General features: G+C 62.7%; 4 protein-coding genes and 1 non-coding gene across 6 annotated transcripts in view; 4 read left to right on the forward strand and 1 right to left on the reverse strand.

Annotated features, from left to right (window-relative positions):
- Nucleotides 1–1,134, forward strand: part of LOC121335661 (mothers against decapentaplegic homolog 4-like) — a 5,537-nt gene extending 4,403 nt beyond the window's left edge. The window contains exons 8-10 of the mRNA XM_041404018.1: nucleotides 62–230; nucleotides 437–575; nucleotides 654–1,134. Coding sequence (XP_041259952.1) covers nucleotides 62–230; nucleotides 437–575; nucleotides 654–853 — 508 coding nt within the window. The 3' untranslated portion in view covers nucleotides 854–1,134. The remainder of the gene's footprint in view (nucleotides 1–61; nucleotides 231–436; nucleotides 576–653) is intronic.
- A 144-nt stretch (nucleotides 1,135–1,278) lies between these two features.
- Nucleotides 1,279–2,604, forward strand: SNAPIN (SNAP associated protein). Its single transcript, XM_041403979.1, has 4 exons — nucleotides 1,279–1,432; nucleotides 2,036–2,082; nucleotides 2,161–2,279; nucleotides 2,353–2,604. The coding sequence occupies exons 1-4, from the start codon at nucleotides 1,326–1,328 to the stop codon at nucleotides 2,440–2,442; spliced, it is 363 nt and encodes a 120-aa protein (XP_041259913.1). The 5' UTR covers nucleotides 1,279–1,325; the 3' UTR covers nucleotides 2,443–2,604.
- A 112-nt stretch (nucleotides 2,605–2,716) lies between these two features.
- Nucleotides 2,717–7,909, reverse strand: ILF2 (interleukin enhancer binding factor 2). 2 transcript variants are annotated; one of them, XM_041403952.1, is made up of 15 exons: nucleotides 7,810–7,909; nucleotides 7,392–7,433; nucleotides 7,237–7,279; nucleotides 6,535–6,639; nucleotides 6,287–6,364; nucleotides 5,277–5,379; nucleotides 5,119–5,184; nucleotides 4,925–5,041; nucleotides 4,761–4,839; nucleotides 3,849–3,936; nucleotides 3,675–3,736; nucleotides 3,391–3,505; nucleotides 3,225–3,315; nucleotides 2,960–3,141; nucleotides 2,717–2,856 (listed from the first exon to the last, which is right to left on the reverse strand). In XM_041403952.1, exons 1-14 carry the CDS (start codon nucleotides 7,812–7,814, stop codon nucleotides 2,981–2,983), a joined length of 1,155 nt encoding a protein of 384 aa, XP_041259886.1. In that variant the 5' UTR covers nucleotides 7,815–7,909; the 3' UTR covers nucleotides 2,717–2,856; nucleotides 2,960–2,980. The 2 variants fall into 2 exon arrangements, with proteins under 2 accessions (XP_041259886.1, XP_041259885.1); XM_041403951.1 differs by lacking the exon at nucleotides 2,717–2,856 and having other exon boundaries at nucleotides 2,862–3,141.
- Nucleotides 7,910–8,068: 159 nt separating this feature from the next.
- TRNAM-CAU lies at nucleotides 8,069–8,140 on the forward strand. Its single transcript has one exon. It is a non-coding gene; the product is annotated as a tRNA-Met (tRNA).
- Nucleotides 8,141–8,804: 664 nt separating this feature from the next.
- Nucleotides 8,805–24,432, forward strand: part of NPR1 (natriuretic peptide receptor 1) — a 17,686-nt gene continuing 2,058 nt past the window's right edge. The window contains exons 1-20 of the mRNA XM_041404019.1: nucleotides 8,805–9,641; nucleotides 12,439–12,638; nucleotides 13,287–13,400; nucleotides 13,629–13,764; nucleotides 14,038–14,129; nucleotides 14,226–14,361; nucleotides 14,440–14,524; nucleotides 14,604–14,724; nucleotides 15,102–15,176; nucleotides 15,262–15,339; nucleotides 15,451–15,555; nucleotides 15,640–15,711; nucleotides 16,370–16,529; nucleotides 16,616–16,771; nucleotides 18,128–18,296; nucleotides 19,091–19,237; nucleotides 19,324–19,516; nucleotides 22,401–22,575; nucleotides 23,797–23,895; nucleotides 24,254–24,388. Coding sequence (XP_041259953.1) covers nucleotides 8,939–9,641; nucleotides 12,439–12,638; nucleotides 13,287–13,400; nucleotides 13,629–13,764; nucleotides 14,038–14,129; nucleotides 14,226–14,361; nucleotides 14,440–14,524; nucleotides 14,604–14,724; nucleotides 15,102–15,176; nucleotides 15,262–15,339; nucleotides 15,451–15,555; nucleotides 15,640–15,711; nucleotides 16,370–16,529; nucleotides 16,616–16,771; nucleotides 18,128–18,296; nucleotides 19,091–19,237; nucleotides 19,324–19,516; nucleotides 22,401–22,575; nucleotides 23,797–23,895; nucleotides 24,254–24,388 — 3,151 coding nt within the window. The 5' untranslated portion in view covers nucleotides 8,805–8,938. The remainder of the gene's footprint in view (nucleotides 9,642–12,438; nucleotides 12,639–13,286; nucleotides 13,401–13,628; nucleotides 13,765–14,037; nucleotides 14,130–14,225; nucleotides 14,362–14,439; nucleotides 14,525–14,603; nucleotides 14,725–15,101; nucleotides 15,177–15,261; nucleotides 15,340–15,450; nucleotides 15,556–15,639; nucleotides 15,712–16,369; nucleotides 16,530–16,615; nucleotides 16,772–18,127; nucleotides 18,297–19,090; nucleotides 19,238–19,323; nucleotides 19,517–22,400; nucleotides 22,576–23,796; nucleotides 23,896–24,253; nucleotides 24,389–24,432) is intronic.

Consider the following 24,432-nt stretch of genomic DNA (forward strand, 5'->3'; position numbering starts at 1 on the left):
CTAGCTAGGGGCTCTGGGGGCTCTGGGGGCTCCGGGGGTCCGTGCTGAGGCTCTCCCCCAGGCTGCACATCGGCAAGGGCGTGCAGCTGGAGCGGCGAGGCGAGGGCGACGTGTGGATGCGCTGCCGCAGCGAGCACGCCGTGTTCGTGCAGAGCTTCTACCTGGACAGGGAGGCGGGCAGAGCCCCCGGCGACGCCGTGCACAAGGTGTACCCCGGAGCACACATCAAGGTCGGGGCTCCCCGGGGGTCCCCAGGGCTCCCCGGGGGTCCCCAGGGGTTCCCAGGGGGTCCCCAGAACCTGGAGGGGGCGGGGGTGGGTTCTGTGCGCGGATTTTCGGAGGTTCTGGCCGGCGTGGCAGGACCCCAGGGATGGAAGGAGCCCCCAAAGGGGATCCCCCCCACCCCGCTCAGGGGTTCCCCCCCGTGTCCCCCCAGGTGTTTGACCTGCGGCAGTGCCACCGGCAGATGCAGCAGCAGGCGGCCACCGCCCAGGCCGCGGCCACCGCCCAGGCCGCCGCGGTGGCCGGCAGCATCCCCGGGCCCGGCTCGGTGGGCGGCATCGCCCCGGCCATCGGTGAGTGACCGCAGCGGCGACAGCACGCCGCGGGGCTGTCCCACCCCCCCCGTGCTGACGGTGTCACCCCCTCCCCAGGGCTGTCGGTGGCCGCGGGGCTCGGCGTGGACGACCTGCGGCGCCTGTGCCTCGTTAGGCTGAGCTTCGTTAAGGGCTGGGGGCCCGACTACCCCCGGGCCAGCATCACCTGCACGCCCTGCTGGATCGAGGTGCACCTGCACCGCGCCCTGCAGCTGCTGGACCACGTCCTGCACGCCCTGCCCGACGCCCACGCCTGACTCCTGGAAGGGGCAGCCAAAAAAAAAACACAAAAAAACGGCAAAAAAAAAAAAAAAAGGCCAAAAATGTGTTGGTTTAACGGTTATTTAATGGATTGGGTCAGTGCTTGTGGCCTGGGTGTAGTGCGGCCCTCGGTGCTGATTTCCACCTCCTGCTTTAACTTTTGTATGAAAATAAACCAAAAGAAAAGATTTTTAAAAGCCGAAACAACAAGGTGGAAGGACCAACACCACGTTGTTTAAACCGTTATTTAATGGATGGGGTTGGAATCTGTGGCCTGTGACGGATGCTCAGCAGTGCAGTTGTGCCGCCAGATGCGCCGCCAGATGCGTTTCCAGATGTGCATCCAGCTGTGCGCAAGTCCCTTGGGACTACATTTCCCACCAGCCCCCGCGGCGCGCACCGGAAGCGGCCGCTCCCCCTCCCCGCGGACTCGGTTTCCCAGCAGCCCCTGCGGCGCCCGTGGCCAAGATGGCGGCGGGGAGCGGCCCCGGGGCGCGGGAGCTTTTTGCTGAGGGGCTCCTGCAGTTCCTGCGGCCCGCCGTGCGACAGCTCGACCGCCACGTCCACAGCGTCAGGTCCGGGCACGGAGAGCGGCCGCGGAGAGCGGCAGGCAGCGGGGCAGGACGGGCCGGGAGCGGGGCGGGGCGCGGCGGGCCGGGCTGCAAGGCTGAGGGGCAGGTAGAGCCGGGGAGGGCTGTTCTGTGGGGCTGAAGGGCTTTGGGGGTGCGTGAGGGTGAATTTTGGGGGTGCGTGAGGGTGAATTTTGGGGCTGAAGGGCTTTGGGGGTGCATGAAGGTGAATTTTGGGGCTGAAGGGCTTTGGGGGTTCGTGAGGGTAAATTTTGGGGCTGAAGGGCTTTGGGGGTGCGTGAGGGTGAATTTTGGGCTGAAGGGCTTTGGGGGTGCGTGAGGGTGAATTTTGGGGCTGAAGGCCTTTGGGGTTCGTGAGGGTGAATTTGGGGCTGAAGGGCTTTGGGGGTGCGAGAGGGTGAATTTGGGGCTGAAGGGCTTTGGGGGTTCATGAGGGTGAATTTTGGGGCTGAAGAGCTTTGGGGGTACACGAGGTGGGCAGTTCTTGGGGTTGGTGGCCGGGGGTTCTGAGCATGCAGGTCCCATACTGGGGGGACACAGGCGGATTTGGGGCGTGGATCCGGGGTCTCACCTGTCCCCCTTGCACAGGGAGAGCCAGGTGGAGCTGCGGGAGCACATCGACAGCCTGGCCACAGGTGAGCCAAAGCCGGGGGGGTCCACCCCTGTCCCCCTCAGCGTCAGGGCACAGGGGGCTCACCCAAACCCCTCCCCAGAGCTTTGCCGCATCAACGAGGACCAGAAAGTGGCGCTGGACCTCGACCCCTACGTGAAGAAGCTGCTGAACGCCCGGCGCCGCGTGGTGCTGGTCAACAACATCCTGCAGAACGCCCAGGTGAGGGGGCGCAGCGGGGTGGGGGTCCCGGAGCCCCCCTCAGCTGCTCACAGGTGACTTTTGCCGCGTGCAGGAGCGGCTGCGGAGGCTGAACCACAGCGTGGCCAAGGAGACGGTGCGGAGGAGAGCCATGCTGGAGGCCGGGGGCTACCAGGGCAAGTGACCAGCCAGGAGAGCAGGTGACCAGCCAGGGGAGCAGGAATCCCTGTTTATCCCAGCTCAGGAATTGAGGGGATGTCCCCCATCACCTGCAGCTGAGGGACCCGGGACACTCCGAGCCGTGTTCCCGGATTTGTGGGCGCTGGAATAAAAGTGACTGAGAGTCCGTGATGTTCCCACGTCCCTGAGGGGCCTTGGGGACAACAGAGCCGGGCAGGTGCTGCCAGGGGGGTCTGGGCACCTCCAGGTTGGATTTGGACACCCCCAGTGGAATTTGGGAAGCCCAGGTGGGATTTGGGCTGCCTCAAGTGGGGTGTGGGCAGCCCCAGGTGGCTCCTTCAAGTCTTGGATCCTTCTGCTGCTGCCTCAGCTGCCTCATTCCCATCTATCCCACATGGACCTGAGCAAGCAGGACACGCTGGAAAAGGGGGACACTTTAATGTGCAACGTACAAAACGGGGACAGGGGACAGGGACACGTCAGGTGACAGAGCAGGGACCCCCAGGCCGGTGTCCCCTCACCTGCTGCAGGCAGCGCAGGTGTCACTCCTGCGTCTCCATGCTCTCCTCCTCCTCGCCCGCCGCCGGCTCCTCCTGGTTCTCCTCCTCCTCCTCCCCTTCCTTCTTCTCCGGAGGTTTCTCGTACGCCTTCTCCGACGGCGTCACGATCACCCCGTCCCACGTGGACATCTCGGAGGCCAGGTCTGCCCCAAGAGGTGACCCTGGGCGCCCGCTCGGGGGGACCCCAGCCCCGTCCCCACCCGGACACCCCCGCAGCCCCACTCACAGCTGGCGTCACCCTCCTGTCCCAGGATTTTCCGGTACCCTCCGTGGGACAGGATGCGCACGAGGGTCTGGGCGGTGTAGCACACCATGTCCTGGGGACAGGGACGGGTCAGTGTGGGGACAGGGACGCCCCCTGAGCCCCCTGGCCTTCGGGGACCCCTCCTCACCTGCTGCTCCAGCGTCATCACCGTGTGCACGCGGAAGTTGCCGCTCTCGCACGGATCCGTGATGCCGACGGAGCCGGGCAGGAAGAGCCCGGCCGCCAGGATCTGGAGGCAGCGCCTGCACAGAGATATTCTGGGTTAAAACTGGATCCTTCCAGCAAAAACACCACCAGGACATCCCAGCTGGAGGAGCTGGATTTGTCTCCCAGTCAGCCAGTGAGATTCCAATGGTTTTGCCAGGAAAACGGAGCCGCAACGGGAATTTCTGCACTGGGGATGCCACGGACCTGTAGGCGATGTTGAGGGCCAGGGGCTGCCGGGTGGGATTGTTCATCACGGCGTAGTGCCCCTGGAGAGGAAAGGAGCAGGAATTAGGGCAGGAAGAACAGAAGAATCCCAGCCTGGGGCAAGAATCCCAGCTCCTGCCGGGATCAGGATCGGCACCACAGCGGTGACCTCACCAGCAGGTCCAGGATCCAGGGCGTGAGCGGCTCGAAGCCGGGGAAGCGAATCCTCAGGTCCTTGAGCAGCCGGATCAGGACCTTCACCCTGGAGCAGAGGCAGGAGGAGGCTCAGTCCCACACCGGGACTGCGCTCCGTGTTCTCGGGAATGAGGATCTGGATCCAGAAGGAGGATCTGGATCCAGAACAAGGATTAGGATCCAAAAGGAGGATCTGGTTTCAGAATGAGGATCTGGATCCAGGAAGAGGATCTGGACCCAGAATGCCAGAATGAGGATCTGGACCCAGGATGAGGATCTGGATCCAGGAAGAGGATCTGGACGCAGAATGAGGATCTGGCCCCAGGAGGAGGATTTGGATCCAGAATGAGGATCTGGATTCAGAATGAGGATCTGGACCCAGAAGGATTTGGATCCAAAACAAGGATTTGGATCCAAAATGAGGATCTGGACTCAGAAGGGGGATTTGGATCCAGAACAAAGATTAGGCTCCAGGAGGAGGATTTGGATCCAGAACAAGGATTAGGATCCAGAATGAGAATCTGGACCTAGGAGGATTTGGATCCAGGAGTTGGATCTGCACCCAGAAGGAGGATTTGGATCCAGAACAAGGATTTGGATCCAGGAGGAGGATCTGGACCCAGAAGGAGGATCTGGACCCAGGAGGATTTGGATCCAGAACAAGGATTTGGATCCAGGAGTAGGATCTGGACCCAGAAGGAGGATTTGGATCCAGAACAAAGATTAGGATCCAGGAGGAGGATTTGGATCCAGAATGAGAATCTGGACCTAGGAGGATTTGGATCCAGGAGTAGGATCTGGACCCAGAAGGAGGATTTGGATCCAGAACAAGGATTTGGATCCAGGAGTTGGATCTGGACCCAGCCCTGGCTCCGCGGGCCCCGGACTCACGTGGACTGCGAGGCGTTCTCCTCGAACCACCGCGCGTGCCGGATGGCGGCCAGGGCGCTCTGCAGCACCTTGATGTCCACTGCAAGAAGCAGAAATTCCCGGTTTTCCCAGGCGGCCGCGGGCACCGCGGAGGCTCCGGGCGGGAGGCGCGGCCGGGCGCTCACGGTGCAGCTCCGGGTCCAGCTTGCGCAGGTTGGGCGGCACCGTGGTGATCAGGATCTTCACCGTGGCGTCGGCTGAGCTGATCTCGAAGCCGGTCTCGTTGGTCAGCATGGTCAGGACTGCAAGGAAAGAGCGGGAATTGCGCCCGGAGGGGCCGGGAATCTCCACGGGAACGCGGCCTGGAGCGCGGCCTCACCTTCGCTGGGGTCCTGCGCCCGCAGGCTCTCCACCACCTTGTTCCCCAAGGCTGCCACGGCTTCCACTGGGAAAAAGGAGAAGGAAAAGGAGGAGGAGAAGGGTCGGAGCGGGGCCTGGCTCCGAGGGTTGCTGTGATCCCGCCAGGGTGGCACTCACAGGTGGGCAGGATCTTCAGGATCACCACCAGATCCGCCACGTTGTGCCCCGTCGTCATCGTCCCCTTCTTGTAGGAGCCCACCTGGCGAACCTCCTCGATTTGCTGGTGGAAAAACAACCCAAAATCCCGGGAATTCAACCCACATGGTGCGTTTGGGGGCTCAGCACTGAGCCTCTACCCACTCTGGGTTCTTGTAGGAGCCCACCTGGCGAACCTCCTCGATTTGCTGGTGGAAAAACAACCCAAAATCCCAGGAATTCAACCCACATGCTCCATTGGGGGGCTCAGCACTGAGCCTTTACCCGCCCTAGGTTCTTTTAGGAGCCACCCTGGCAAACCTGGATTTGCTGGTGGAAAGACAACCCAAAATCCCGGGAATTCAACCCACATGGTGCGTTTGGGGGCTCAGCACTGAGCCTCTACCCACTCTGGGTTCTTGTAGGAGCCCACCTGGCGAACCTCCTCGATTTGCTGGTGGAAAAACAACCCAAAATCCCAGGAATTCAACCCACATGCTCCATTGGGGGGCTCAGCACTGAGCCTTTACCCGCCCTAGGTTCTTTTAGGAGCCACCCTGGCAAACCTGGATTTGCTGGTGGAAAGACAACCCAAAATCCCGGGAATTCAACCCACATGGTGCGTTTGGGGGCTCAGCACTGAGCCTTTACCCGCCCTAGGTTCTTTTAGGAGCCAACCTGGCAAACCTGGATTTGCTGGTGGAAAAACAACCCAAAATCCCGGGAATTCAACCCACATGCCGCGTTTGGGGGTTCAGCACTGAGCCTTTACCCACCCTAGGTTCTTTTAGGAGCCACCCTGGCAAACCTGGATTTGCTGGTGGAAAAACAACCCAAAATCCCAAGAATTCAACCCACATGCCACATCTGGGGGCTCACCATCGAGCCTTAACCCACCCTGGCCAGGAGCATCCTCCCATTTTCCAGTCCCAGCACTCTGGGCCTCGCCCAGCACCTCCCCACGGAGCTCTTTTCCCAAGCTCTGCACTCACCACCTCGAACGTCCCCGGTGCCACGATCAAATTATCGATGACGTTGTTGATCTTGGTCACCAGGGACAGGATGGAAGCCTGGGAAGGAACAGGATCACCCAGGAATAACCCCACTGCAGAGCACAGAATCCACATTATTCCCCACAGTGCTAATTCCAGAGAACTAACTAATTTTTCCACCCCTCCTGAAAAACTTTGGATTCCCCGAGCCCCATCTTGAGGATCTGGGGGAATTTTGGGCGCGGCACCTGCTCGGCAGCGGTGGGAGCCAGGTCCTGGTTCCTCTTGAGCAGCGCCTCGCTGAAGGCCGTCTCGTCTGCCGCGGGCTTGACGCGGGGAAAAGCCATCTCACACTGGAAGGGGACACAATTCCCACTGGGATTTCATCCTGCCGGCCTCCAGGAGCTGCAGGGGCGTCCAGCAGCTCCCACCTCCGGAGGTTTTGATGAAGTTTATTAAAGAATTTTTTTAATGAACTCATTAATCCCCCGTTGTCTGCAGCCACAGGGCCTTGGGGTGACCTGTCCACAGGGAATTTGGGAAAGGGGGATTTCCTGCTGGGAAAGGTGGGAAACAGGTACATGAAACACCTGAGGGAAGTAGGGGCATCGCCCTGAGGAGGGACACACACCTCACTCCAGGGATTTACCAGTCCCAATCCCAAAAACCCCAATCCCAAAATCCCCAATCCCAAAAATCCCAATCCCAAAAACCCCAATCCCGGAGCGATTTGTGCCATTATTCCTCGCCTGGATCCCATTATCCCGTTTACCCTCTAGCGTGGGTTTTTTACTGATCCACCAGCGTTTTTTAGGGAATTCATTCAATTCAGCCACACCACGAGAACCCAAACCCCGCAAATCAGAGCTGGGGGGAGGGGGGGGTATCGTTAAGCCTGGAAAAATCCCGGAAAATTCCCGGGAATCGCCCTCGGGGCGGGGGTTACTCACGACATAGAAATCGAAGGGGATGTGGGGCACAAAGGGCCGGAACCTACAGGGGAGAGAAAACCCCAATTCACTCCCTGGGCCCCCTCCCGCCCCTGTCGCGACATGCAGGGCCCGGCCCGGGCCTGCAGCAGCACCGGACCGGCGCCGGGACTCGCCTGGAACCGAAGCGGCCGCCGCGGCCGCGGCCTCGATCGCCCCTGCGGGGAGAGAACGGGAGCGGCGGTGACGGGGGGCTCCGACCCCCGCACCCCGATCCTGCCCCCCGGTGCTCCCCGGTGCCTCTCGGGGTCCCCCCATCCCCGGTTTCGGTGCTGGCCTCCCCCAGCCCCGGTTCCCCTTGGTTCTCCCCGCTCCCGCCGCTCTCTTCCCGTTCCCCACCCGCTCCAGGTGTCTCCCCGGTCCCGCGGCCCTCACTCCCGGTGTGTCCGGTGCCCCGTGGTCCCCCCAGGCCCAGTTCTCCCTCCACTTCCCCCCTTCCTCCCCTAATCCCGGTATCCCCCCGGTGCCGCTGTCCGCCCGGTCGCTCCCGCCAAGGTCCCGGTCCCGGTGTCCCCTCGGTGCCACCGTCCCCACCTCATGTCGCCGCCGCTCCCGACAATGAAGCGCCGCTCGCAGACCCCGCAGCAACCCGCCCGCTCATTGGCCGCCGCTCTCCCCCAGCCCGCCCCTCACGGTCGCTCCCCCAACAACCATTGGTGAAGCGGCGCGTCAATCAGAGAGGGAAGCGGCCAATGGCGGCGCGCGCCGAGCGGCCGCTGGAGGGGGCGCGGAGCCCATGAATGGAGCGCGTGCATCACGCCCATAAGGCGCCCGGCCCGCTTTGCCCGCCAGCAGCAGAGTGGCGCAGCGGGAGCGTGCTGGGCCCATAACCCAGAGGTCGATGGATCGAAACCATCCTCTGCTAACAAGACTTTTTCTTTCCTTTTTTCTCCCCACGCGCGGTTTGCTTTGCTCGTTTAAAGTTTTTTATTCGCTACGTGAGCTTCCCTGATGCTCGCGCAGGTTTGCCTCGCGCCGCGAGCCGGCAGCAGCGTGGGGTTACCGGTGTCACGGGTGTCACCCCACCCGCGTCCACCCGCGTCCCCGGGAGTTGCGGGTGCGCCGCGGCCGGACCATTGCGCGCGTCCCCGCAACCAAGTGCGTCCCCGTGTGTGTCCCCAACCTCTGCCCGTGTCCCCCGAGGGCTGCCAGTGTCCCCGGCAGCCGCGCACCCCCGAGTGTCACCCCCCTGCCGTGGGGCTGCCCTGACCCCTCCGCGGGGCAGAACCCCCCACGGAGGAGGGGGACCAGAGGTGTCCGAGCCCCTCCGGGTCCCCCAGCGCCGCGCGAAGGCTCCGGAGCTGCGTGGCGACAGCGTGGGCTCCGCGGGTCGCGATGTCCCCGCACCCTAACGAGCTCCTCGTGTCTCAGCGCCCCACGCGTGACCGGGTCAGCAGCGGCACCCGGGCGGTGGCGACACCGGAGCGGGGACAGATCCCACGGGTGGGAACGTCCCCACCCACCGGCGGGCGGCCCCATCCGCCGCCCATCCCGGCTGGAATGCCGTGGGAGGTGGGGGCAGCGGGCAGGAAGGAGTTAAGCTCGGTGTGGATGATAACGGCCCTTTGTGTCACCAGTGGGGGGGGCGAGCAAGGGCTCAGCCCCGCCGCGGGGCGGGCGGGGTGGCGGGGGGGCGGTGGAAGCCACTCTCCGTCCGTGGGCGATGCTGGCGGCGCTGGCCCCGCTCCTGGCCCCGCTCCTGGCCCCGCTGCTGGCCCTGCTCCCGGCCGCGGGGACGGCCCCGGCCCCGCTGACCCTCGCCGTGGTGCTGCCCCGGCGCAACCTCACCTACCCGTGGGCTTGGCCGCGCGTGGGTCCCGCCGTGCGCTTGGCCGCGGCCGCCGTCAATTCCCGGCGGGATCTGCTGCCCGGCTTCACCCTGGGCTGGGTGTTCGGCGACAGCGAGGACCGCCACGGGGTCTGCTCCGAAATGGCCGCGCCGCTGGTGGCCGTGGACCTGCGGCTCGCCCATCACCCCGCGGCGTTTTTGGGGCCGGGGTGCGTCTACTCGGCGGCTCCGGTGGCTCGCTTCACCAGCCACTGGCAGCTGCCGCTGGTCACGGCGGGGGCCGAAGCTCACGGCTTCGACGACAAGAGCGAGGAGTTCGGCTTGACCACCCGAGCCGGCCCCAGCCACCGCAAACTGGGCGAACTGGGCGTGCAGCTGCACCGGCGCTTCAACTGGACGCGGCGGGCGCTGCTGGTGTACTGGGACGAGCGGGTGGACGACCGGCCCTATTACTTCGCCGCCGAGGGTTTGTACGTCCAGCTGCCCACCCTGCGCAACCTCACGGTCATGGACGTGGTGTTCCGCGACGGCGGCAACTTCTCCTTCATCATCCAGGAGATCAAGGCCAAGGGGCGCAGTGAGTGCCGGGGACGGCGACAGCGGGGCGGGGGAACGGGGACAGGGCGGTGCACGGCCCCACTGGGGTGTGTACGGCCCCGTATGGGAGTGCTCGGCCCTATGTGGGAGTGCTCGGCCCCATATAGGAGTGCTCGGCCCCATATAGGAGTGCTCGGCCCCATATAGGAGTGCTCGGCCCCGTATAGGAGTGCTCGGCCCCATATAGGAGTGCACAGCCCCTTATAGGAGTGCTCGGCCCCATATAGGAGTGCACAGCCCCTTATAGGAGTGCACAGCCCCTTATAGGAGTGCACGGCCCCATATAGGAGTGCACAGCCCCTTATAGGAGTGCATAGCCCCATATAGGAGTGCACAGCCCCATATAGGAGTGCCCAGCCCCACACAGCAGTGCCCAGCCCCATACAGAAGTGCCCAGCCCCACTGGGGAGTGCCCAGCCCCACGCCAGTGCCCGTGGCTGTGCCAGGCTTGGCACGCCTGTGCCCGGGTGTTCATGGCCATACATGGCTGTGCCCAACTTTACAGGGGTGTTCACAGCCGGCCGCGGGCTGTGCCCAGCCGTGCCCGGTCCTTGGGGGGTTCCACGGGTGTGCACAGGTGGCAGAGGCGGCCGGGCACGGCTGCACGGGGGCGTTTGCAGCTGTGCCCAGCTGTGCCCAGCTGTGCACGGCTTCACGCGGGGCTCTCGTGCTGATTCACGGCCGTGCCGAGGCTCCCGCGGGCAGACGGGGCCGTGCAGAGCTGTGCACGGCGCTTTCGTGGGTGTTCACACCTGCACACAGCTGTGCGCGGCTGTTGGTGGCTGTGTGAGGCTGTTCATGGCTGTGTGAGGTTGTACATGGCAGCACATGGTTGTACACGGCTGTACACGGCTGTTCACGGCTGTGTGAGGTTGTTCACGGCTGTGTGAGGTTGTACATGGCTGTACACAGCTGTTCACAGCTGTGTGAGGTTGTTCATGGCAGCACATGGTTGTACACGGCTGTTCACGGCTGTGTGAGGTTGTTCATGGCTGTGTGAGGTTGTTCATGATTGAGGTTGTTCATGGCAGCACATGGTTGTACACGGCTGTTCACGGCTGTGTGAGGTTGTTCACGGCTGTGTGAGGTTGTACATGGCTGTACACAGCTGTTCACAGCTGTGTGAGGTTGTTCATGGCAGCACATGGTTGTACACGGCTGTTCACGGCTGTGTGAGGTTGTTCACGGCTGTGTGAGGTTGTACACGGCTGTACACAGCTATTCACAGCTGTGTGAGGTTGTTCATGACAGCACATGGTTGTACACGGCTGTTCATGGCTGTGCACAGCTGTTCATGCTTGTTCATGCCTGTTCATGGCTGTGTGAGGTTGTTCATGGCTGTTCACAGTTGTTCATAGCTGTGTAAAGTTCTTCATGGTTGTTCACAGTTGTTCATGGTAGTTTATGGTTGTTCACAGTTGTTTATACCTGTTCATGGCTGTCCATGGTTGTTCATGGCTGTCCATAGTTGTTCATGGTTGTACACAGTTGTTCATGGCTGTTCACAGCTGTTTATGACTGTTCACAGTTGTTCATGGTTGTTTATGGTTGTTCACAGTTGTTCATGGCTGTTTATGGTTGTTTGTGGTTGCTTGTGGTTGTTCACAGCTGTTCATGGTTGTTCGTGGTTGTTCACAGCTGTTCACAGTTGTTTATGGTTGTTCACAGTTGTTCATGGTTGTTTATGGTTGTTCACAGTTGTTCATGGTTGTTTCTGGTTGTTCACAGTTGTCCCTGGCTGTCCCTGGCTGTCCCTGGCAGCCACGGCTGTCACCGCCGCACACGCGTGTCCCACACCCCCCCACGCTGCCCCTCGGGACCCCCTGGACCCCTCCCCACTCCGTGCCCCCCGGGCTCTCCGGGTGTTGTCACCTGTCCCGGTGTCCCGGGCCGGCTGTGCCCCGTCCCTGGCCCTGCTCCAGCCCGGGGGGCACCGGGGGCGGGGCGGTGGGCGCTCAGCCGCGGGGGTGGGCACGGCTGGGGGGGCCGCGGCCAGCCCAGGCGGCACCCCCGGGGTCACGGTGTCGCCGGGAATCCATCAGGGCCGCGGGGAGGAGGAAACGGAGTCGGGAAAACAGGAAACCTCGGCCTGGCGCCGAGGGCAGCGCCGGGCAGGGCACGGGGGGGCCGGCAGCGGGCTCGGGACCCCCGCCCCGCGGGCACCGCCGCCCCTTCCCGTGTCAGGCAACGGCCGGGGGGACCCGGGATGCGGGGCTGGGGTCTGCAGGGGTCTCCAGGGGTGTTGGGGGTCTCGGGGCTGTGTCACACAGCAACCAGGGACTCCCCAAGACATGGGGCTGGGGTCTCCCAGAGGTAACCAGGGACCCCCACTATGTGGGTTGGGGTCTCAGGGGGTCTTGGGCCCATATTACACAGCAACCAGAGACCCCCAGGGCATGGGGCTGGGGTCTGCAGGGGTGTTGGGGGGTCTCGGGTCCATGTCACACAGCAACCAGGGACCCCCGGGGTGCAGGGCAGGTGTCTCCCAGAGACGTTGGGGGTCTCGGGGGGGTCTCACAGTAACCAGAGACCCCTGGGATGTGGGGCTGGGGTCTCCAGGGGTCTCCAGGGGTTTTGGGGGTCTCGGGGCTGTGTCACACAGCAACCAGGGACCCTGAGGGGCAGGGCCGGGGTCTCGGGGGTCTCACAGTAACCAGGGACCCCCGGGGCGTGGGGCCGGGATCTCGGGGGGGTCTCACAGTAACCAGGGACCCCCGGGGTCTCCCAGAGGTGTTGGGGGTCGCGGGGGTCCCTCTCCAAGGGCCGTGTCCCCCCAGTCGTGTACGTGTGCTGCGCCCCGGACACGCTGCGGGAGCTGCTGCTGCAGGCGGAGCGCGAGGGGCTCACGGGGGGCGACTTCGCCTTCTTCTACATCGACCCGCTGGGGGCCAGCCTGCAGGGCCAGCGCTTCCCCGAGCCCCGGCGGCCCTGGCACCGCGGGGACGCGCACGACGCCCGCGCCCGCCGCGCCTTCCAGGTGAGCGGGGGGCAACGGGGACACGGCCGGGGACAACGAGGACACGGCTGGGGGGCAACGGGGACACGGCCGGGGGACGCGGGGACACGGCCGGGGGGCGCGGGGGCACGGCCGGGGGGCGCAGGGACACGGCTGGGGGGGCAACGGGGACACGGCCGGGGGAACAGGGGGCACGGGCGGGGGCAACGGGGACACGGCCGGGGGGTGCGGAGACACGGCTGGGGGGGCACAGATGGCCCCAGGTGGGAAGGGACACAGCTGGGTGGGCACGGCACCCCCAGGTGGGCACAGATGGCTTCAGGTGGGCATGGGGACACACCAAGGTGGGCACAGGGACACGGCTGGGTGGGCACAGGGACATGGCCAGGTGGGCACAGATGGTCCCAGTCGGGAAGGGACACACCCTGGTGCGCACGGGGACACGGCTGGGTGGGCACAAATGGCCCCAGGTGGGCACGGGGACACGGCCAGGCGGGAAGGGACACACCCTGGTGGGCACGGCACCTGCAGGTGGGCACAGATGGCTTCAGGTGGGCAGGGACATACCCAGGTGGGCACAGGGACACAGCCGGGTGGGCACGGCACGCCCAGGTGGGCACGGCACGCCCAGGCGGATGTGCCCAGCCCTGTCCCCTGTCCCCGTGGCAGGCTGTCACCATCATCACCTACAAGGAGCCCGAGAACCCCGAGTACCGGCCCTTCCTGCAGCGCCTCAAGGAGGAGGCGCGGCACCACTTCAACTTCTCCATCAAGGACGGCCTGGTGGGACACGGGGACAGCCCTGGGGACAGCCCTGGGGACAGCCCTGGGGACACCGGGGGACGGGGAGGACACGGGGTGGAGCTGGGGACAGCGGGGCTGCGGGGACACGGCCCCGAGCTGGAGCTGCCGGGGGACGCGGGATGGCTGCGGGACCCCCGGCTGTGCGCTGTCCCCGAGCTGTCCCCGAGCTGTCGCCGAGCTGTCGCCGAGCTGTCGCCGTGTCCCCAGATGAATTTCATCGCCGCCGCCTTCCACGACGGGGTCCTGCTCTACGCCCAGGCCCTCAACGAGACCCTGGAGCGCGGCGGCTCCGTCAGCGACGCCTCGGCCATCACCCGCCAGATGTGGAACCGCACCTTCTACGGTGAGAGCCGGCCCCTGCCTGTCCCCTCCGTGTCCCCTGCGTGTCCCCTGCCTGTCCCCTCCCTGTCCCCTGCGTGTCCCCTCCGTGTCCCCTGCCTGTCCCCTGCGTGTCCCCTGCCTGTCCCCTGCCTGTCCCCTCCCTGTCCCCAGCTCCACCTCGTCCAGCCCCATCCCATCCTTGTCCCCAGCCCCACTCCCAGGGTGATATTTGGGGATGGCAGCCCCCTCCCCGTCCCCGGAGGGTCCCCCCCAGCCCCTCACCCTCCCCGCCCAGGTGTCACCGGCTTCCTGAAGATCGACGAGCAGGGGGACCGGGAGAGCGACTACTCCCTGTGGGACATGGATCCCGAGCAGGGAAACTTCCAGGTGAGCCCCGGCTCGGGGGCAGCGGGGCTCGGGGAGGGGGCTCCGGGGGCTTCCCCCCACCCATTCCTTGCACTTTCCCCCCCACCCATCCCAAAGATCGTGGCCAACTACAACGGCACCACCAAGAAGATCCAGATGCTGCCGGGGCGGGACATCCACTGGCCGGGCAACGCGGTCCCGTCCGACGTCCCTCCCTGTGGCTTCGAGGGCACTGACCCCCAGTGCCGCAAAGGTGAGGGGTGGGGGGGCGAGCAGTGAGACCCCCCGCGGCCCCCCCGGGCCCTGACAGCCCCCTCGTGTCCCCCCCCAGCCTCGCTGTCCACGCTGGAGGTGCTGTCGCTCGTGGTCAGCCTGATCCTCACGGCCATCACCGTCACCTCCTTCTTCATCTGCAGGTGCAAAGCGGGGCGGGGGGCTTGGGGCGGGGCGGGGGGCTTGGGCCGGGGTCTCAGCAGCCCCCTCCCCGGGCTGCAGGAAGCTGCAGCTGGAGAAGGAGCTGGCGGCCGAGCTGTGGCGGGTGCGCTGGGAGGACGTGCAGATGAGCAGCCTGGAGAAACACCTGCGGAGCGCCGGCAGCAAACTCACCCTGTCCCTGGTGGGCACCGGGGGGACGGGGGACAGCGGGGAGAGGGGCTGGGGTCACCCCCTGGCCCCTCCTGGGGAACAGAGATCGGGGTCGGGACTGGGGGGATGGAGATTGCCCCATATCCCTGCACAGGGACCGGGAACGGGGGTCACCCCACAGCTCAGGGACGGGGGATTGTGGGAACTGGGGTCACCCCACAGCTCAGGGATGGGGGATTGCGGGGATCGGGGTCACCCCACAGCTCAGGGACAGGGGATTTTGGGGATCGAGGTCACCCCACAGCTCAGGGATGGGAGATTGTGGGGACCGGGGTCCCCCCGCAGCCCCCTCGGGGTGTCGGGACGGCAGCTTTGGGGTGCCCGGGCTCACCCCACCCCCTGGCACAGCGGGGCTCCAACTACGGCTCGCTGATGACGGCGGAGGGGCAGTTCCAGGTGTACGCCAAGACCGCCTACTACAAGGTAGGGGGGCGGGGGAGCGGGGGGGACACCCCCCACCCCCGCAGTGTCCCCACCGCCGTGTCCCCACCCCTGCGCGTCCCCCCAGGGTAACCTGGTGGCCGTGAAGCACCTGAACCGCAAACGCATCGAGCTGACTCGCAAGGTCCTGTTCGAGCTCAAACACGTACGTGGGTGGTCCCGGGGGGTGGTCCCGGGGGGTGGTCCCGGGGGGTGGTCCCGGGCCGGGGGGGGGACACGGCGGGACCCCGGCCCACCCCCCCGCTGCCCCCGGCAGATGCGGGACGTGCAGAACGAGCACCTGACGCGCTTCATCGGCGCCTGCACCGACCCGCCCAACATCTGCATCCTGACCGAGTACTGCCCGCGGGGGAGCCTCCAGGTACGGCCGGGACCCTCCCGGGACCCCGGCCCGGCAGCGGGACCCCGGCCCGGGGCCGCCCCTCACCCCCCGCCGTGTCCCCAGGACATCCTGGAGAACGAGAGCATCACGCTGGACTGGATGTTCCGCTACTCCCTCACCCACGACATCGTCAAGGTATGGGTGATGGTCCCGGGGGGTTCCCCACCCCGTGGGGGTCCCCCATCACATGGGAATCCCCCACCCCACAGGGGTCCCTCACTCCACGGGGGTCCCCATCCCATAGGAATCCTCCATCCCATAGAAATCCCACATTCCACAGGGATCCCCCATCCTACAGGGGTCCCCATCCCACAGGAATCCTCCATCCCATAGAAATCCCCCATTCCACAGGGATCCCCCACCCCACAGGGGTCCCCATCCCACAGGAATCCTCCATCCCATAGAAATCCCCCATTCCACAGGGATCCCCCATCCTACAGGGGTCCTCCACCCACAGGAATCCTCCATCCCATAGAAATCCCCCATTCCACAGGGATCCCCCATCCTACAGGGGTCCTCCACCCTACAGGAATCCCCCACCCTACAGGAACCCCCATCCCACAGGAATCCCCCACCCCACAGGAATTTCCCGTCCCACAGGGATCTCCATTCCACGGGAATCCCACACCCCACAGGTGTCCCCATCCCATAGAAATCCCCCACCCCACAGGTGTCCCCATCCCATAGAAATCCCCCAATCCCCCACCCCATAGAAATCCCCCACCCCCTGGGCATCCCCCACCCCCCGTGTCACTGGGGTCCGGCCGTGTCTGAGCTCCCTGTGCCCCCCCAGGGGATGCAGTTCCTGCACAACGGGGTCATCGTGTCCCACGGGAACCTCAAGTCCTCCAACTGCGTGGTGGACTCGCGCTTCGTGCTGAAGATCACGGACTACGGCCTGGAGAGCTTCCGCGTGGCGCCCGACGGCGACGACACCCACGCGCTCTTCGCCAGTGAGACCCTCCCCGTGTCCCCCCCACCGTGCCCCCCGAGTGTCCCCCGAGTGTCCCCTGGCCTGACCGGGTCCCCGGTGCCGCAGAGAAGCTGTGGACGGCGCCGGAGCTGCTGCGCATGGAGGAGCCGCCGGCGCGGGGCACGCAGAAGGGCGACGTCTACAGCTTTGGCATCATCCTGCAGGAGATCGCGCTGCGCAGCGGCGTCTTCTACGTGGAGGGCATGGACCTCAGCCCCAAAGGTCAGCGGGGACACGGGGGGACACTCAGGGGACCTGCTGGGGGTGGCTGGAGAGGATGGTGGGGTCTGGAGGGGTGGATGGGTGGTTGGAAGTATTGATGGGTTCTTGGGTGATCCATTGATCCATGGGTGTGTTGGTGGGTGGTTGGAACCGTTGATGGGTTCTTGGGTGATCCATTGATCATCCAAGTTGATCATTGGATGATCATTGATCCATCCATTCTTGGATGTGTTCATGGGTGGTTGGAACCATTGATGGGTTCTTGGATGATCCATTGATCCTTTCTTGGATGATCCATTGAGCCATTATGGGATGTGTTGGTGGGTGGTTGGAAGCATTGATGGGTTCTTGGGTGATCCATTGATCATCCAAGATGATCGTTGGATGATCATTGATCCATCCATTCCTGGATGTGTTGTGGGTGGCTGGAATCATTTATGGGTTCTTGGGTGATCCATTGATCCTTTCTTGGATGATCCATTGAGCCATTCCTGGATGCGCTGGTGGGTGGTTGGAACCATTGATGGGTTCTTGGGTGATCCATTGATCATCCAAGATGATTGTTGGATGATCATTGATCCATCCATTCTTGGATGTGTTGGTGGTAGTTGGAACCATTGATGGGTTCTCGGAGCTGGTGATGGATGGTTGGACACGGTGATGAGTTTTTGGACCAGGTGATGGGTTCCTGAACCTTCCAACGACTTCCTGGACCCACTGATGGGTTGTTGGACTCATCATTGGATGGTTGGACTGTTGCTGGGTTTTTGGACCTTCTGATGAGTTACTGGAGTGGCCAATGGGTTTTTGGACACACGGATAGGTTTTTGGACCCACAGATGGGTTCTTGGACCCGCGGATGGGTTCTTGGACCTTCCGATGAGTTACTGGACTGGCCAATGGGGTTTTGGACACACGGATAGGTTTTTGGACCCACAGATGGGTTCTTGGACCCGCGGATGGGTTCTTGGACCTTCCGATGAGTTACTGGACTGGCCAATGGGGTTTTGGACACACGGATAGGTTTTTGGACACACAGATGGGTTCTTGGACCCACGGATGGGTTCTTGGACCTTCGGATGAGTTACTGGACTGGCCAATGGGTTTTTGGACACACGGATAGGTTTTTGGCCACACAGATGGGTTCTTGGACCCACGGATGGGTTCTTGGACCTTCCGATGAGTTACTGGACTGGCCAATGGGTGTTCGGACACACAGATGGGTTTTTTGGACCCATTGATGGGTTCTTGGACCTTCTGATGAGTTACTGGACTGGCCAATGGGTGTTTGGACCCACGGATGGGCTCCTGGACCCGCTGGTGAGCCCTCGTGGGTGACGGGTCCCGGTCACGCAGAGATCATCGAGCGGGTGAAGAGCGGGGAGCGGCCCAGCTTCCGGCCCTCGGCCAACGTCGGCTGCCACCTGGAGGAGCTGGGGCAGCTGATGCAGCACTGCTGGGCCGAGGACGTCCTGGAGCGCCCCGACTTCAACCAGATCAAGGTCCAGCTCCGCAAGTTCAACAGGTGCCGCCATGGACCCCGACCCGCGGGCCGGGGGGGACCCCCAGAAAGGGTCCCTGGGTGAGGGGTGGTCTCCAGAGAGGGTCCCTGAGTGGGTGGTGACCCCAAGGAAGGCTCGCAGGATGAGGGGTGACATCCAGAGGGGATCTTGGGGTGGGAGGTGACCCCCAGAAAGGATCTCCAGGTGAGTGGTGACTCTCAGGGAGGGTCCTTGAGTGGGAGGTGGCTCCCAGAAAGAGCCTGTGGGTGGGAGATGACCCCCAAAAAGGGTCCGTGGGTGGGAGGTGACCCCCAAAAAGGGTCCATGGGTGGGAGGTGACCCCTGAAAAGGGTCTGTGGGTGGGAGATGACCCCAGGGAGATTTCCCAGGCAGGAGGTGACCCTCAAAAAGAGTCCATGGGTGGGAGATGACTTCCAAAAAAGGTCCATGGATGGGAGGTGACCCCTGAAAAGGGTCCTTGGGTGGGAGGTGACTCCCATAAAGGGTCCATGGATGGGAGGTAACCCTCAAAAAGGGACAGTGGGTAGGAGGTGACCCCAGGGAGGTTTCCCAGGCAGGAGGTGACCCCTGAAAATGATCCGTGGGCAGGAGATGACCCCCCAAAAAGGGTGTGTGGGTGGCAGATGACCCCCAAAAAGGATCTGTGGGTGGGAGATGACCCCCAAAAAGGGTCTGTGAGTGGGAGATGACCCCCAAAAAGGATCTGTGGGTGGGAGATGACCCCCAAAAAGGGTCTGTGGGTGGGAGGTGACCCCTGAAAAGAGTCCTTGGGTGGGAGATGACCCCGTTCCCGCAGGGAGAGCAGCACCAACATCCTGGACAACCTCCTGTCCCGCATGGAGCAATACGCCAACAACCTGGAGGAGCTGGTGGAGGAGCGCACCCAGGCCTACCTGGAGGAGAAGCGCAAGGCCGAGGCTCTGCTCTACCAGATCCTGCCCCAGTGAGCTCCGGGAGGGTCCTGGGGGGCACCCCGGGGGCCGTGCCCGCCCTGACCCCCCATCCTCCCCACCTCCTGCCGTCCCCCAGCTCGGTGGCGGAGCAGCTCAAGCGGGGGGAGACGGTGCAGGCGGAGGCGTTCGACAGCGTCACCATCTACTTCAGCGACATCGTGGGCTTCACGGCGCTGTCGGCCCAGAGCACGCCCATGCAGGTGGTGACGCTGCTCAACGACCTCTACACCTGCTTCGACGCCATCATCGACAACTTCGACGTCTACAAGGTGAGGGGGACGCCTTTGGGGGCGTTCAGGGACGGGTAGGGGCACGCAGGGACGTGCTGGGCGCGCTTGGGTGCGCTCGGAATGTCCCCGTGGGTGGCACGGGATCCCAGGGTCGGAAAACACCAGGAATCCCGAGTCAGGGAATGGCAGAATCGCAAAATCCCAGAATCGCAAAATCCCAGAAGCAGGGAATCCCAGAACCCAAGAGTTCCAGAGCTCCAGTTTCCTGGAATGCTAATATTCCAGAATCCAAACATCCCAGAATCGCAATACCCCAAAACCCCAGAATCCCTGACTTACAATACCCCAGAATCCCAGAATTACAGAACGCCAGAATCCCAATACCCCAAAATCCCAGAGTTACAGAATCCAAGCACACAGAAACCTCAAATCCCAAAATCCCAATACCCCAAAATCCCAGAACCCCAACACCCCAAAATCCCAGAATCCCAACACCCCAGAATCCCAGAATCCCAATACACCCAAATCCCAGAATCCCAGAATCCAAGCACAATGCAATCCCCAAATATCCCAGAACCCCAATACCCCAAAAATCTCAGAATTACAGAACACCAGAATCCCAATACCCCAAAATCCCAGAATTACAGAATCCAAGCACACAGAAACCCCAAATCCCAAAATACCAATACACCAAATTTCCAGAATCCCAACACTGCAAAATCCCAGAATCCCAGAATCCAAGCACAATGCAATCCCCAAATATCCCAGAATCCCAATACCCCAGAATCCCAGAATCCAAGCACAATGGAATCCCCAAATCCCAGAATCCCAATACACCCAAATCCCAGAATTCCAGAATCCAAGCACAACGGAACCCCCAAATCCCAGAATCCCAACACCCCAAAATCCTGGAATCCCAATACACCCAAATCCCAGAATCCCAGAATCCAAGCACAATGCAATCCCCAAATATTCCAGAACCCCAATACCCCAAAAATCTCAGAATTACAGAACACCAGAATCCCAATACCCCAAAATCCCAGAATTACAGAATCCAAGCACACAGAAACCTCAAATCCCAAAATCCCAATACCCCAAAATCCCAGAATTACAGAATCCAAGCACACAGAAACCCCAAATCCCAAAATACCAATACACCAAATTTCCAGAATCCCAACACTGCAAAATCCCAGAATCCCAGAATCCAAGCACAAGCTAATATTCCAGAATCCAAACATCCCAGAATCCCAGTACCCCAAAATCCCAGAATCCCAGTACCCCAAACATCCCAGAATCCCAGTACCCCAAAATCCCAGAATCGCAATACCCCAAAATCCCAGAGTTACAGAATTCAAGCACACAGAAACCCCAAATCCCAGAATCCCAACACCCCAAAATCCCAGAATCCCAATATCCCAAAATCCCAGAATCCCAGAATCCAAGCACAATGCAATCCCCAAATATCCCAGAATCCCAATACCCCAGAATCCCAGAATCCAAGCACAATGGAATCCCCAAATCCCAGAATCCCAATACACCCAAATCCCAGAATTCCAGAATCCAAGCACAACGGAACCCCCAAATCCCAGAATCCCAACACCCCAAAATCCTGGAATCCCAATACACCCAAATCCCAGAATCCCAGAATCCAAGCACAACGGAACCCCCAAATCCCAGAATCCCAACACCCCAGAATCCCAGAATTCCAGAATCCAAGCATAACAGGACCGCCAAATCCCAGAATCCCAATACCCCAAAATCCCAGAATCCCAATATCCCAGAATCCCAGAATCCAAGCACAATGGAATCCCCAAATCCCGGAATCCCAATACACCAGAATCCCAGAATCCAAGCACAACGGAACCCCCAAATCCCAGAATCCCAACACCCCAGAATCCCAGAATTCCAGAATCCAAGCATAACAGGACCGCCAAATCCCAGAATCCCAATACCCCAAAATCCCAGAATCCCAACACCCCAGAATCCCAGAATCCCAATACACCCAAATCCCAGAATCCCAGAATCCAAGCACAATGCAATCCCCAAATATCCCAGAACCCCAATACCCCAAAAATCCCAGAATTACAGAACTCCAGAATCCCAATACCCCAAAATCCCAGAATCCCAACACCCCAAAATCCCAAAATCCCAATACCCCAGAATCCCAGAATCCAAGCACAATGCAATCCCCAAATATTCCAGAACCCCAATACCCCAAAAATCCCAGAATTACAGAACTCCAGAATCCCAATACCCCAAAATCCCAGAATCCCAACACCCCAAAATCCCAGAATCCCAATACCCCAGAATCCCAGAATCCAAGCACAATGGAATCCCCAAAATCCCAGAATCCCAATACCCCAGAATCCCAGAATTCCAGAATCCAAGCACAACGGGACCCCCAAATCCCAGAATCCCAACACCCCAAAATCCCAGAATCCCAACACCCCAGAATCCCAGAATTCCAGAATCCAAGCACAACGCAACCCCCAAATCCCAGAATCCCAACACCCCAAAATCCCAGAATCCCCACACCCCAGAATCCCAGAATCCAAGCACAACGGAATCCCCAAATCCCAGAATCCCAACACCCCAAAATCCCAGAATCCCCACACCCCAGAATCCCAGAATCCAAGCACAACGGAATCCCCAAATCCCAGAATCCCAACACCCCAAAATCCCAGAATCCCCACACCCCAGAATCCCAGAATTCCAGAATCCAAGCACAACGGGACCCCCAAATCCCAGAATCCCAGGATCACTGTGGCAGGAAAAGCCCCCCCAGCCCATCGAGCCCAACCCGTGCCTGTCCCAGCGCCCCCGGTGCCACCCCCAGGCGTTCCTGGGACACCCCCGGCCCGGTGTCCCTCCCTTCCCGGGGGCGTCGCCCGCGGAATTCCCGGGAATTCCCGTTGTCCCGCAGGTGGAGACCATCGGCGACGCCTACATGGTGGTGTCGGGGCTGCCGGTGCGCAACGGGAAGCTGCACGCGCGGGAGGTGGCGCGGATGGCGCTGGCCCTGCTGGACGCCGTGCGCTCCTTCCGCATCCGCCACCGGCCCCAGCAGCAGCTGGAGCTGCGCATCGGCATCCACACCGGTGGGGAGGGAACGGGAACGGGGACGGGAACGGGAACGGGAACAGGCATTGGCATCCACACCGGGGGGGAGGGAACGGGAACGGGGACGGGAACGGGAACGGGAACAGGCATTGGCATCCACACCGGGGGGGAGGGAACGGGAACGGGGACGGGAACGGGAACGGGAACAGGCATTGGCATCCACACCGGGGGGGAGGGAACGGGAACGGGGACGGGAACGGGAACGGGAACAGGCATTGGCATCCACACCGGGGGGGAGGGAACGGGAACGGGGACGGGAACGGGAACGGGAACAGGCATTGGCATCCACACCGGGGGGGAGGGAACGGGAACGGGGACGGGAACGGGAACGGGAACAGGCATTGGCATCCACACCGGGGGGGAGGGAACGGGAACGGGGACGGGAACGGGAACGGGAACAGGCATTGGCATCCACACCGGGGGGGAGGGAACGGGAACGGGGACGGGAACGGGAACGGGAACAGGCATTGGCATCCACACCGGGGGGGAGGGAACGGGAACGGGGACGGGAACGGGAACGGGAACAGGCATTGGCATCCACACCGGGGGGGAGGGAACGGGAACGGGGACGGGAACGGGAACGGGAACAGGCATTGGCATCCACACCGGGGGGGAGGGAACGGGAACGGGGACGGGAACGGGAACGGGAACAGGCATTGGCATCCACACCGGGGGGGAGGGAACGGGAACGGGGACGGGAACGGGAACGGGAACAGGCATTGGCATCCACACCGGGGGGGAGGGAACGGGAACGGGGACGGGAACGGGAACGGGAACAGGCATTGGCATCCACACCGGGGGGGAGGGAACGGGAACGGGGACGGGAACGGGAACGGGAACAGGCATTGGCATCCACACCGGGGGGGAGGGAACGGGAACGGGGACGGGAACGGGAACGGGAACAGGCATTGGCATCCACACCGGGGGGGAGGGAACGGGAACGGGGACGGGAACGGGAACGGGAACAGGCATTGAACTCCACACCGGTGGGGAGGGAACGGGAACGGGAACGGGAATGGGAATGGGGATGGGGATGGGAATGGGCATCCACACGGGTGGGACTGGGAACTGGAACAGGAACGGGAAGAGAAAGAGGGTCAGGGACAGGGACAGTGGCACCCCGGGGGGCAGCGGCGGTGGCCCGGGGGTGGCACAGCGGGACAGTGGCACCCCGGGGGTGACAGCCCCGGTGTCCCCAGGCCCGGTGTGCGCGGGCGTGGTGGGGCTGAAGATGCCGCGGTACTGCCTGTTCGGGGACACCGTGAACACGGCCTCGCGCATGGAGTCCAACGGAGAGGGTGAGGGGGACACCGCGGGGACACCCTGGGGACACCGCGGGGACACTGAGGGGACAACATGGGGACACCGCGGGGACACTGAGGGGACAACATGGGGACAACATGGGGGACACCGTGGGGACACCCTGGGGACACTGCAGGGACACCGAGGGGACACCGCGGGGACACTGAGGGGACATCACGGAGACAACATGGGGGGCACCACGGGGACACTGAGGGGACACTGTGGGGACAACATGGGGACACCCTGGGGACACTGCAGGGCCGGGGACACTGCGGGGACACCCCGGGGACACTCTGGGGACACCCCGGGGACACCCCGGGGACACCCCGGGGCGCTGACAGTGCCACCCCCCAGCCCTGAAGATCCACATCTCGGGGGTCACCAAGGCCGTGCTGGAGGAATTCGGGGGCTTCGAGCTGGAGCTGCGGGGGGACGTGGAGATGAAGGTGAGGCCGAGCCCCCCAAAACTGCCCCGAGCCCCCCCAAACTGCCCCGAGCCCCCCCAAACTGCCCTGAGACTCCATGCTTCGACG

This window comes from Onychostruthus taczanowskii, unplaced genomic scaffold (genome assembly GCF_017590055.1).
Source record: "Onychostruthus taczanowskii isolate IOZ18803 unplaced genomic scaffold, ASM1759005v1 scaffold207, whole genome shotgun sequence".
NCBI lineage: Eukaryota > Metazoa > Chordata > Aves > Passeriformes > Passeridae > Onychostruthus > Onychostruthus taczanowskii.

Bases quoted from the DNA above. Each gene is read 5' to 3' on its own strand.
- ILF2 (XM_041403952.1), bottom strand. The intron at 6,640-7,236 runs GTGAGTAACCCC...GTCCCCTTCCAG, and splicing joins TCCCCTTCGATTTCTATGTC to TGTGAGATGGCTTTTCCCCG. The intron at 3,737-3,848 runs GTGAGGTCACCG...TTTCCTCTCCAG, and splicing joins CCTGGATCCTGGACCTGCTG to GGGCACTACGCCGTGATGAA.
- SNAPIN (XM_041403979.1), top strand. From the start codon at position 1,326: ATGGCGGCGGGGAGCGGCCCCGGGGCGCGGGAGCTTTTTGCTGAGGGG. The intron at 2,083-2,160 runs GTGAGCCAAAGC...ACCCCTCCCCAG, and splicing joins CATCGACAGCCTGGCCACAG to AGCTTTGCCGCATCAACGAG. The intron at 2,280-2,352 runs GTGAGGGGGCGC...TGCCGCGTGCAG, and splicing joins ACATCCTGCAGAACGCCCAG to GAGCGGCTGCGGAGGCTGAA.